This window comes from Saccostrea cucullata, unplaced genomic scaffold (assembly GCF_032062105.1).
Source record: "Saccostrea cucullata isolate Sc308-1 unplaced genomic scaffold, CSIRO_AGI_Scuc_v1 ctg1234, whole genome shotgun sequence".
NCBI classification, from domain to species: Eukaryota; Metazoa; Mollusca; class Bivalvia; order Ostreida; family Ostreidae; genus Saccostrea; species Saccostrea cuccullata.
In genome coordinates this window covers 72,519-85,881 of record NW_026926064.1, presented here as the reverse complement: position 1 = coordinate 85,881, position 13,363 = coordinate 72,519, and the positions used below count along the sequence as shown (strand labels likewise).

General features: G+C 36.1%; 1 protein-coding gene across 1 annotated transcript; it reads left to right on the top strand.

Moving 5' to 3' along the window:
* The first annotated feature begins 4,102 nt into the window (after positions 1-4,102).
* Positions 4,103-6,201, top strand: LOC134270578 (transcription factor SOX-11-like). The gene has a single exon (XM_062752811.1). The coding sequence runs from the start codon at positions 4,249-4,251 to the stop codon at positions 5,269-5,271; it is 1,023 nt and encodes a 340-aa protein (XP_062608795.1). The 5' UTR covers positions 4,103-4,248; the 3' UTR covers positions 5,272-6,201.
* Positions 6,202-13,363: the final 7,162 nt, after the last annotated feature.

The following is a 13,363-nucleotide window of genomic DNA, read 5'->3' as shown; positions in this document are numbered from 1 at the left end:
GAAAATCTTGTTTCACTGCAGCATAATTATATCAAAAGAAACTTATGTTTGAATTTTCGAGCATGATTGACAAAGTCTGCCATTTCCTGTAACTTTGGTTTGTTTGGAGTTTGAACTATGGGAGACTGATGGGACAAGAAAAAAAGATTTTTATTTTACAAGGTCAGCATTATTGTATCGGAGTAAAGAGAGATTGGGAATTTTATTAGATTGTAGACGGTATACAGAAACGTGCGATACTATCTACAGCTCTGTGCAGACAAAACACATCTGGGAGCTTCAGCTGGATTTCGAGGTGACCAGAATCGTTTTTAGGCTTTCTTAAATTGAACAGGGAGTTTTTCACTTGAACTGTTGCAAAGCTTCGAAATTTGACGAAGTTGGTAATTCACTGACTTACTGTGGGGTCTTTGGTGTAAGGAAACGTACAGTAACAAATTGGTGGGTTCTGTCTGTCTCACCCAAAATTTTCACCGAGCATTAACTTTGCACCAAATCTAATATCAAATGAAGCAAGAAAGTTGCATGGACGCGACAGCGAGCACTTGAGTCCCGAGATTTATAGCTGAACAGTTGCCTCAGCGTTAATAGTCACGAAAGCTGAGACTAGTCAGCTTAGAGGCATCTCCTAAAATCGTGATTAAAAAGGACGAACGTGTACTTTGTTAAAAGATGCAATTATTAAACATATTAAATGGTTTTTTGTGCAATAAATAAAGACAAATGACAGTTGTCGTATTATCACCATTAAAAGGACTTTTCCCAATTTGAATTAATAGAATAGATGCAGAGTCCCCCTCGGCGACCGTTAACATTTGTTCCGCCAGAAGTTTCAAAACTTCAAAAAGCTGCTGTGTATTCGATGTGTCATTAATATGCGAAACTTTGCAGTTTTGTCTCCTGCTAGGCAAAAACTCTCAAAAAACATACGAAGTCAGCAAGAATTTCTCGCCGAACTCGAACACGGAATTCTATCTCTTACGGGGTCATGTGTCGAGAGGAAATGCGGGTTTGTTTATAAGAAAACTTATTTAAAACAGCTGTCACCAGAGTTTCTGACAACTTTTCGGAACTGTAACTTTTCAAAATAATTAATGTTCTTATCTTTCTGTAAAATGGGGTATTTCCTCTTTGGCGCATGGTACCGTGGAAAACGCCACGTGCCCGGGGCCACGCAGCAGACTTTACAAGCAGGGCGTAATTCGTCGTTTTTAATTTCAAGAGATTATTTCAATGTGTTATGGTATAGATTAGACTGGCGGTTAATGGGAAAGTGTGCAGAGAATACGTACACAACACGCACATGTAGACAACATGTCCACTTTTCAAGTAGATACGGAACTCTGGGTAAAAAAGATATTATGGCGACAAAAGGATATACTTGAGGGTATATTCATTTATCAGACGTGTATGTTTTACATCTGATTTTTTGTATTTTGAATTCAATTTGCGGAAAAGGATTTGATTAAATCTGATATTACACCGTGTAATACATCAGAAAAAGCCCGGGGGTGCCGAATGGCTCACGCCAGCTGAAGGGACGCGTGATTTTCCGATACTTTCGATAATCAGATTTTACAGCCATTGATACGTAATTTGAGATCTGTCTCATATCAAAGGGTGCTCGTGAGTGTTGTAACACCAAAGATAACAATCTATTTACATTGCTTGGTAAACACAGTATTGCAGTTGGGAACATAAAACTTACCAAGATACTATAGTCATATACATTGTATATTTTAATTAATTGTGAATTCTGTCATTACGAAGCGATCTATCGGGTAACGCGCAATAAAGGGTGTAAGCTTTTGACACCGAGGTGTATTGTCAGCTTACATTCGACATGCAAATGTTGGGCCCTGACAGCTTGCAGGCAATAACCAATGGTGTCATGTGTATTAGTCTGACTACCCAGATACTCCTAAAATGTACTCCAATGACACGTGACTGTAGTTCGCAAGTCTGGAGAAACTGTGTACTCCTAACAGCCTTACAAACGTTCTACAATCCTAACAAACCTTCAACAATACCATACACAGAAGAACTAAATAAAGTCCGAAACAAGCACTCTAATTTTCAACAATTTGTATACTATTATGAAGTCAGGCGACAGATTGTTTTTTGCAGATCGGTGGCGCCCGGCTGAGAGGAAAGCTTTTTGTGGACCCGAAAATATTTGTATGTAGAAACCGCGGCAGATGGCGTGCGAACACAATCACCAACAAATTGTTGTCATTTCTGCTCTGCAAACATCTCAAAAAGGGGCAGGTGTTCCCGGGGCGGTTATGTCAAAATCTGTAGGTACCGTTACCTGGTTTCAAGATATAAACACTTATATGCTAATATTTCAAGGTGTCGCGTGCCTTTTAGAGTACATCAAAGGAAAATTTAATAAAATGAAGTTGATGTAAGCGTGTGCACGCCTCACCTGCCAGTGTCGCTAATTACCTGATCTCGGAAATTTTTAGGTTTTATAGTTGTCACCTCAGCACTTTTTGAACGAACTCAAGATTTCTTTTCAAAAATTATCTTTTGATCAGGTCATCCGAGAAAATCGAGAATTAATGGTCTGTTCAAATACTTTTAATTTAATGCATCCCCAAATTATTCCTCTATGTATATACGAAAGAGAGAAAATGTTTGCATTTTCTTATTCATTTTAATCAAGTATATGTCAGGTTTATTAGATTATTTAAGTTCACTATTTTGTTATTTCTGAGGGGTTTTAGACTTTTCGGAAAGACGAAGCGATGCAAGACGTGACGGATAGATTTGGTAAATTGTCCTTATATCACTTTATCACCATGTATCAGACATTCGCTGTCATTAATAATTGATCAAGTGCTTCCATTTACCATTTTTAATTTCATACGGGTTCCTGAATTTGTCGCTTAAAGTCATTGAAATATGTCTATTTTCATTGGCTCCTTCGGTCGCCAGCTGCCACCGTCGCGTGCCCAACTCAGATCAGTTTTGATTGACACAATACACCTTTTGCCTAGATAGCACCTGCCTGTGACGTCACCCTTACCCCAAGTTCAAAGTATTTTCAGGAGAAATTGTTTCGATTCAAAACGATCGGTGAGAATTCTGAAATCTAACTTGATGCTATTCTTTTTTCTGGAAAAATATTCCAGAACTACTTTAAATAACGTAATGCTTTAAGATTTAGGGTTTGAGATTTTTTTAATCAAAGGATAATGGAGATGTGTAACATGGGTCGATATTTGTATTTGAAAGGAAATCGCCCCATTGGCTATAAACTTTGGAGCAGATCTATCAAATTCGAAGACTGCGCGTGTATTAGACTTTGTCGCGTGTTCTGTCACCGTCGCGAATGAGGACGCTGCACGTGCCGGATCGATCATTCGCTATCTGATAATTAAATCTGTTAAAGCTCAAAAGTAAATTGCAGTGTTGGGGGGAGAAATATTCATCACTGATCAAAATGTTCGCAACGAGAGAGAGAAAGAGAGAGAGAGAGAAAGAGATGCAAGATACAACGAAATTAATAAAAATCATCAAAAAATTCAGTCGAATAAACTTTCTTATCAGGTTTTCAATTATGTGCTCCATAATATTCGAAATTCTGTGAAAACATTTTACATTTAAAATACACAGTTTTTAAAATCTATTTACATACAACTCAGATTTTAAAAAATAAAGGTCTTAAAAAAGAAGATAAGTAAAGGATTTTAGATTTTAACAAATACAGCAATATATAGATATATGAACAGTTATTTTTGCAGAAAAAATAATTAATTTTTAATTTTAAAGCGAAAACAATAAATTTCATGACATTCTTGTAATTTACATTTCTTCGTATTTTGTAGAATCTTTATAATCACGGAAACTTTATTTTGGCTTGTAATTCTTTACTTTGTGTGTGTATTTTAAAATCAAAATAAGCCAGGAAGAGCTTTGTCATAGCTAACAACTTCCCATTGACAGTTGACCTGGTTTGTAAAATAGGCCACACCTACTGGCGGAGCTAAAACCAGCTGAGTGTTATTAATAAACTCTTCATACTGCTTTATCATTGGCTAAGCGTCGATAGGGGCTCACGTGACTAAAATCAGCGTGGGTAAATAAAACCGATTTCTCGCATGTGCTATGATTAGAACAGCTATCGAAGTAATAGTGAACAGTTATAACAAAAACTCACTCCCTTCTTAGAAGGAACTGTGTATTTGGAATTAAACCTCCGCAGACATTAAACTTGTGTATTCAATGTTTTAACTTGGAAATATGGTGCCTCAAAATAACGCCTCGGTCTTCGGATCGCAGTGTATAGACCCAAACACACACACTCCATACACGGATGCCACTCAGTGCAAAAAGCAGTCTAACCACGTTAAGCGGCCTATGAATGCTTTCATGGTGTGGTCCCAGCTTGAACGCCGAAAGATCTCCGAGGTATCCCCTGACATGCACAATGCGGAGATCAGTAAACGACTGGGAAAACGCTGGAAAACGTTAAATGATACTGATCGCCAGCCATTCATCGAGGAGGCAGAACGCCTGAGACTGTTACACATGCAGGAATATCCTGACTACAAATACCGTCCCCGAAAGAAGGCCAAACCTGTGACAAAATCCGACTCCAAAGTGTCAAAACCTACCAACAAAACTCGTACTGATCGCATGAAGCAGAAAGCTGCCGTGAGAAACTTTCTGGATGGAGCTAATGATCCTGAAAGTGTAAGTACTCCATACAATAGTCGTCTGAAACTCAAATTGACCATTGACAAAAAATTCAAAGACAGTATTAAGGCCAGTAGACATGTGCCCGTGTCATCGTGCCAGCTGACCCCTCCCGCCAAAGTGCCGTCCAGTCCCTCTGTCTACTCGCCCCCCACCCCTGAATCCACCAGTTTCTACCCCGAAGAAGGAATCTACGATACTCCGGCCGCCTCGCCCGAGGACATCAAATGTCACCCCACCAATATCACAACTCAGGGTAATCAAACTCAGCAGGGAGATGGTTCTTCGTTGGCGGATCTCGATAACCTCACCGATGTGCTTCGAATGCCAAACGACTGGCAGATAGAGTTAGGGAACTTGGACTTGAGTAAACTCGCCGACACGTGTGATTTCCCTAACTTCGACATGCATAATAACAATTCGAATGTGTCAAGTGCTTGCTCCACATCCAGCAATGGATCGCATTTTGAATTCCCGGATTATTCCACGCCTGAAGTTTCCGAAATGATTGGACTGGAATCTGAATGGTTAGACATTTCCGTTCTTGGCTCAATTGCTGCTCATTGAACATTTTCTCATGTTTCATCGTTTAATCTTTCGTATGTGTGTGTTCTTGTTATGACTGATTGTTGATAATTCTGAAGGGACAAGTGCAAATAATACGTTATAATCCAAACGAGCATTTTTCGGGAGGACCTTTCTGTCGGTATTGCGGACCACGTGGAAAGTCGGGACCCGAGGCGCGGATCAAAGATCTGGCGTGTCGTGGCAGAGACTGGTAGTTGTGATGTATAAATATATTTATGAGAGATTTATATCTATATTCTATATAAACTGTGAGAACGAATTAATCCATATCAAGTATATTTGTGCTGTGTGTCATATTCTCAGTATTGTATTGTAGAAGTCGCTGTCTCCATATCTTTAGTATTTTGTGAATGGACATCTCTCATCGTTTCCATTTTTTCACCAGTGTGTAATAATCATATTTTGTGTCTTATTCCATAAAAATGATCTGCAGGGATATTTTTTCATACAAAGAAATGTAGATATTTTATACTATATTCTTTTGAGAAAATAATACGTGAAAAAAGGTCACACTGAAATCTCAATATTTTGCAATGAACCATTTTTTATATACACAAGCACAAAAACCTTTTTCTATTTATGTCGTTCTTCGTAATGATGTAAATCTCCTGTATGTAAATTTGTTATAAACTGGACAAAAACTTGATGATGGGAGTCTATTTATATTGTGCTATTATGATTTTTTTGTTGTTAGAAAAATATTCCCCCATCTTAAATTTGTGAGTCTATATATTTTGATACGTACGCATTAATCCAACGAACAATTTTGTCGGGCGAACACGGGAGAGAAGCCAAATGTACATATGACATTTTATTATTATTATATTATACATGGCATGTGCAAATAATATTTGTACGATCGTTAATCTTAAGTTGTAGTCAAATACAACAAAAAGTCTACAAAACTTATACCTGTGTTGTGTTTGTTTATGTTGTGAAGTTCTTCACGTGTTGAAAGCACCGCCTACATATGTAAAGTTCACATAGTGTGGTGTCAATCAACAATGAAATTGCGCCTGTGTTACACATAATGTAGGTCGATTCACAATCAAAATATTATTCATAATCAGTGTGTAACAAGTGTGGGAAGTTGTTGTTTTTTATCTCTATGACACAGGAATAGGGCCTGGCTTCCAAATTTTGATTCTGATACGAACCCAACTTTTTCCCCCTATGTAGGGGTTGTATTGTATGGATATTGTATGAACTTCCTTTAATCCATGGGATTGTTAGACGTCAAATTAAGAGAGTGCTTACAGAAAAAAAGACAAGAATTTATTTTTCACACAATCTAGGCCTGAGGCGTATGAAGTTATCAAGGACATGGAATGAAAATTTCTGAAAGCTTGATATCGCTTTAAGACCATACAAGTTATCTCGCTTTGCCCTATTCACTTTGCTGAATGATTTAACAACTTAAAATATAAAAACTTCATGAAGTCGCCCGAGGAAGTGTAAGAATAAATAACTATTTTCATTAACACTTCTGGTGTAAACTACGTAATGACAGGGCTTATAAAAATAATTCCCTTTTTACATACACCGGATGAACTTTCAAAATGTAAGAAGTGTGAATGTGGGTCGAGGTTCACTCTCACCTCTAGCGAAAACGGAAATTGTGGTTTACATTGAACTTCTTCATACCCATAGAGAGTGTCAAGTCAGAGTTTGTTCGACACACCTTGAATTAAACTAAAGTGGTAAAGTGGTCTGCAGTGCCACGCTTGACCTACATTTTCTCTTTATTTAAGTTAGTAATAAAGACATGTTACTGATATAAAATTGGTGAAATGAGGCATGAAAAAACACCAGGTAAGTAACTAAAGACTCGTGCACACTTGGGATGGGTGCGCATTAAGAGCAAATTTAACTGGTCATCTGTATACCAGTAAGTTCTAAAGTCGCACCTTAAAAATGAAGTGCGACACAATAACCTAAAAGGAACGGGTCGTGTTAGAAAGCCTCATCTTTAAATGACATAATTATAAAGTACAAGGGCAATGAAAAAGCAAGACATCTTTTAATATGTTAATCAGGTTTTTTAAACGATGTAAGGTTTCAATGACTGAAGGCCAATTCGTTGTTGTTTTTCTACACTAGTATGTGAAGAAATTAAGTAATTTATATCAGTAAACGGGACACTTAATTTTTACAAGCCCTAGTTTATGGCAGGTTGGACTTAAAACTGCTAGAAACTATTATCGCCAATCGCTTTATATGACACAATTAATAGACAATTACAACGAAATTGTCAACATTACATAACGTACAACAAAACAAATGTTCTACTTGTTTTGTTAACGTTTAGCGAATGCCAACGTTCCCCTGTACAAACAGACAAACGTCTGAAAACCCTACACCTGGCCATTTTTACCTGATTTTATCACCGTCCTGTGATCAGACCGCCCAAACCTATACAGGTAAACTGTAAGCCTAATCCACTATACAAGCCATGTGTTCGATATTTTGAGATAACAGTTCTAGTAATTACCTTAAATAATTTAATTAGCCACTAATTATTATCAATTTAAAGATATTTAAGAATAATTATAAAGTTGGTGTAAGTTATATGTTAAACTTTACGCATTAAAAAAATTATTTGAAATAATTGGTTTCGAAAAGGATGCCTGAAGGTACTCAAAGATATAAATTTTAAATTTATTGCATTCTTTCATGTTCTGTCAAATATACACAATATTTTTTTATTAATAAAATTTAATAAGAATAAAACATCTCATTATTGCACTACTGAGGTATTAAGACTTGTAGTTAAAAAAAAAGAACATTAAAATACTTCGATGATTCGACGGATTTTAAACCCTTGATTCACTAACTCCACAATGTAGACAAAATGATCAAGGTATATCTTTAAAAGTATTTGATGTGCGACATCTTAATATCAAGTGAATTATATAATGTTACAGAACATTAAAAGTCCTATTTATTTATATTCCTTCTGTATTACGATTAACTTGCCAAATGAATCAAGGCCCATTTATTTCAAGCACCACGTATTTGAAAGTTTTTTTTATCATATATATTGTAATGAGATATAGCATAGAAATTACAGTTAATAGAATTACCATATTTCATGCACATATAAACTAGTGCTAATTGTAACGGGGACCGTTACAGATGTTCCCCAAACGCTTCCCAACTCCCTTTTGGTGCCATATTCCCTGTAAGCTTCATTTATTAACACAAACTCTATGCATTTGAGATTTTAACAATGTTTACCCAGAAATGTACCAAGCATTCAAATTTTAGCATTGCATGTGTGCGCATGTGAAGGCATGTACGAATGACCATATCATCTTGTCTACACAATCTATATATTTTAATATACTAAATATTAAAGTATTTAATTTAAAAGAATTAAAAAATTCGCTAATTCAAGTGTATTTTTGATTTTACCCATTTCACGTGCACGCACGTGCATACATGAGCATGGTGACCATACCTTCTTGTAGAAGTTCATTAAATCTATCTATGTTATAAATCCCATCCCGTTTGGTTGAAAACCAAGGGAGTTAAAACTGTTTAAAGTTTCAGCCAATTTGCAGCGCACGTACATTTCATGGTGACATAGATGTCCATTATATATATCTATGTTCGAAAACCACGGAAGTTATAACTTTTAAAGTTTCAGCCAATCAGATAAAACACGCACGTGTATGCATGTGCATGGTGACCATACGTTTTTGTAGAAGTCCATATGTTCCAAATCCCATCCTGTTTGTTTGAAAACCAAGGGAGTTATAGCTTTTTAAATTTTCAGCCAATCAGATTGCAGCGCACGTGCATGCACGTGTTTTCATGATAATTTCTATATATCATGTTGTAGGATATCCTAATGCATGGCTATGTTCAAAATTTCAAAGGATTTCCTTAAAAAACAAGAAAGATATTGAAACTTTAGTTTCAGCCAATCAGAGCAAAGGGCACGTGCATGCGCGTGAGATCTTGCTATTTTGACCCTGTCGTATTGTCTATATTACTAATATATCCTTACATTATGAGTTTCAAAGCATTTCATCAAAAATTTAAAAAGTTACGCCTATATCAATTAAATTCATTTTACATGTTGCACGTGCGCGCTTCGTGCGCGCAAAATGACCTTCGTAAAAATCTACATGACATGTCTATTGACCCTAAAAACATTTTACCTTAGTCGGATGTGTAGTTTACAAGATCACTCAAGGACAAAATTTTCCCAGGAATAATAATAATAATAATAATAATAATAATAAGAAACAGAGTAAAAACAATATGTTCCCCAACTTCGTTTGGGGAACATAATTACGAAATAATTATCCAAATAAATGAGTCTGGTAAATCTAGAGACCATAATCGTACACAGTGCACTTTCATTTAGGAGTCTAGATTTATTACAAACCATTAAAGAGGTTAGAAAAGGTTCCTATTTCAAGGGACATAATGGCGATGATTTTTTTTTACTCGTTTCAGGTAAAAACGACTAAACTAGACGATCACGATGAACAAAAACCTGGAAAAAGACGATCCAAGAGTGATAACTTTCCGTATACACGTATTCCGGGAAGTAAATCACTATTGACTATATACTCCCAGCTTTCGTGTATCGATCTTTGTTGAACAAGGACGCCTTACATTAGAATAAAAATCAGAGAAAATAACATTATTTTTGACTTTCACAAACATGTACACACACATACAACACGGACACCTAGAAAACATAATACGTGTATACCCCCCAACCTCCCAAAAATATTCAATTTATTTATTTTTAGGGTATAGAAGTACCAGTTTCTTTCATCTACGTAAGCACACACTTAATGATTCCCATAACTTATTTTTCTCTGGTTTGTCTTAATGCATTTATTCTGTAAATTATGATTTCAAAGAGAAGATTATTCAGAAACCATTGTTCTTTATTTTGCAAAATTAACTATGTATGTAGACTACGTTGGTTGTTTTGCATGTTACATACTTCTTTGGAAGACAAAATTATGACCACAAAGAGTCTTTACTCTGCATATGAATTTAAGAAAATACAAGTAATTTGAATTCAAATGTACACAAATTGTTGAAATTCGTAAATTTTGGGTATATGGCAGTCATTTTTATGTTAAGGATAATGAAAGGCTTACAGTTATGTAGGCTTACCTGTTTCCGATGCTAGATACAATGGAAACGGTTGTTTTTGATAGGATACATGTTTACTATACTCATTTTGTATGCCATCTCCTCACAAATGTTCACTGAAGAAAACATAAAAAAAAAATGTTTTTAAATTTTAATCATGCCAAATTTCAGTCCCAAAATGTATATAGTTCCAGAGCAGAATATCATGATAAACAGCTTACTGGACTTTTCTTGGAAAATATACTTAAGCAAAATGTTATGATATACACACTTTTTGCATATATATATTTGGGTTCACATGCTCAAATTTACACCTGTGTGCAGATTTTACATATAAGAAAATTTTTACACCTGGTGAGTAAATCAGCGCATGTGAACATGCAGGACTTAAATGTCTGCATCTACTGCGACACGAGACCTCGGTTTATACGGTTTCATTCGAAGGGTCGGTCTCCACGTCCCACAGTGAGATTTGAACAAGCAACGTAAAGGATCAACTTGGCGACTCGAGAGCAAACGCTCTAACCACTGCGCTTTAGTATCTCAACCGTCAACTAGTATATTGGCACGACAGCAGAAACCAAAGTCTATGGAGATTTACTTTATGAAAATGGTAACCACTTCGGAAAAGAATTGTATTAATACAGTTTGCTGTGGCTCAATCCTATCCCAAGGGTCTTTGTATATACAGGAATCTACACTACCCCGTGGTGCTTGCCTATCAATATGGATAAACATGGCCCTCGTCTTCATAAAAAAAACAGCATACATGTGTATTTTTCTAAATACTCCCATGTTAAACTTTGATTCTGTTTGTGGTACAACCTTACTCCCGGGTGGGGGGATTTTTATGAACTTGAATCTACATTACGTGAGGATGCTTTCGTATTGGTAGGACTATAATCATGGACAGACCCGCCGTTCCCTAATAGGGTTTTTCTTGTCTATTACCATGTGAAACTTTGATCTCCTTTAGTGACCCCACAACCCCGGGCTTTGATTGGAACAAACCCATAGAAATCTATACTACATGTTCTTGAAGAAACTTCTTTACAACGGACCAGTTACGAACAATCTTTAAAGATTGTGTAATACTACGTACTTTAATTTCCTATTATGACTCCATCCTACCCTTGAGGGACTATGGTTTTATTTAAATAACTTGAATCTGTACTATATCAGGATCGAGCTTTAATATATTTCATCGTTTCTTGCCCAGTAATTCTTAAAGGATATATATTTAGTTGAATTAACCCATTAGTTCCTATAAGAAGAAGATTACAGACGGACAGACATACAGACGAGAGATACTGTGGACAAAATATAGATTACAGTACGGGGTACTTTCTGGATGGATTAGTGGGTGCATTTGTCCAAAAAAAGTTTTCTGTAAATCCTTTCAGTATATTACAGAGAGCTAGGATGAATTTCAGTATAGGGGTCCTCATGTCCATACCTATAGAAAAGTCCCATATTATCTCTGAAATGTATTCTGGGGTTAAGTCTGTTTTTTTTAAAGTTTTTAACTTCACAAAATAAACTACATTGTTTTGTGGTCAACCGGCCAATACAAAAATAAGCCAAGAATGCTGGTAAATTTGCAACTTTTACCTCACTGTGTCCTTCTTTTAAAGCCCCACCCTCCTTTTTATTATTTCTTTTCAAAAATTAACAATCAAAAATCTATTTTTTTAACTGTAAAATAAGATTGCAGTACATAAGTTTTGATAGGTCTGCCGAGAAATGAAATTACAGAATTGTCATTTGTATCATGTGTACATTTCATTTTACCAAAGACCTGAAAAGGAGACCATTTTTCCACGGGATCCAATATGTGCAGAGCATTTTTAGTCTTTGAAAATTAAATAAAACCGAAAATCATCGGGTAGAGCGGCTGAGCCCCCATTCCCTTTGCTCGACCCGCCCTTGAACTTGATTGTTGTTGCATCTGCGATATCTATACCCTTTGTTATCCAGCTTTAGCAATAATGTTCTGGGTGGTAGGTATTTCTTTGCATATGATAAGACGATTCCCACACCAATGCTGTCGAGTAACCGATATACATAACGAGTTGTAGGCGTCAAATTTAATATTTCATAACATAGGATTACTTTGATTCATGCAACGTCTGCAAATAAGGCCTTGTACACATAAAAGATGCAATATGTCCGATGATGAGATATATTTCTACTCCTACAACCACCAAGTGCAATAAACACACGGAAAGGGTTTCTCAGCAAGTCTTTTTGTTTTCCTGTTTGCACTCAATGCACTGGTCGTGCACATTTCTGATCGGATGACAATACCTTCAAAGTCAAGTTTTTATTGAGCGGTCTTTACATAACCAGAAGAACACAACCTGGTCATCGTTTCTAAGGACCTGATACTGATGGTTCCGAAGTTGTTATTCACATGTAAGGAGAGAGTAGGTGTACAAGGATAGAAACGTCAAGAAAATTTGTAAACAAAGAACCACAAGGACCGGATGGTAACATACTGTGCTTCATTTTATGGGAGCAGCATACCGTATAGCGGGTTTTATTAAGCGGATTGTTAATTTTTTTTTTTTTTTGGCGTTTTGATGGTAGCCCGCTAAAATTTAAATCGCTAAGATATTCAGTACTCTTTATAGTGTTCATCTGCAAAGAGCTGAAACCTTGTGTCCGCTAAAATAAATTACGCCAAAATTATTGTTATAACTTTGAGGAGACAAAACGCCAATTTTTACACCCACCAAGAAAACCCGCTACACGGTTTATGCAGAAAGTTACCGATGCAAACGGTTCGAACTTGCAGATGAGCAAGTCTGAAGTAATCTAAACGAATGTTTCATTTAAACAGCTGTTAAACCATTCTATAACAAACAACTTGAAACACGTCTATATTTGAGGTATCAACTGAATCCTTTCTGTTTATATACATTATTTATGAAAGCTTTCATTTGAT

Excerpts from the sequence above, each read along its gene's own strand:
- LOC134270578 (XM_062752811.1), top strand. The coding sequence starts at position 4,249 with ATGGTGCCTCAAAATAACGCCTCGGTCTTCGGATCGCAGTGTATAGAC.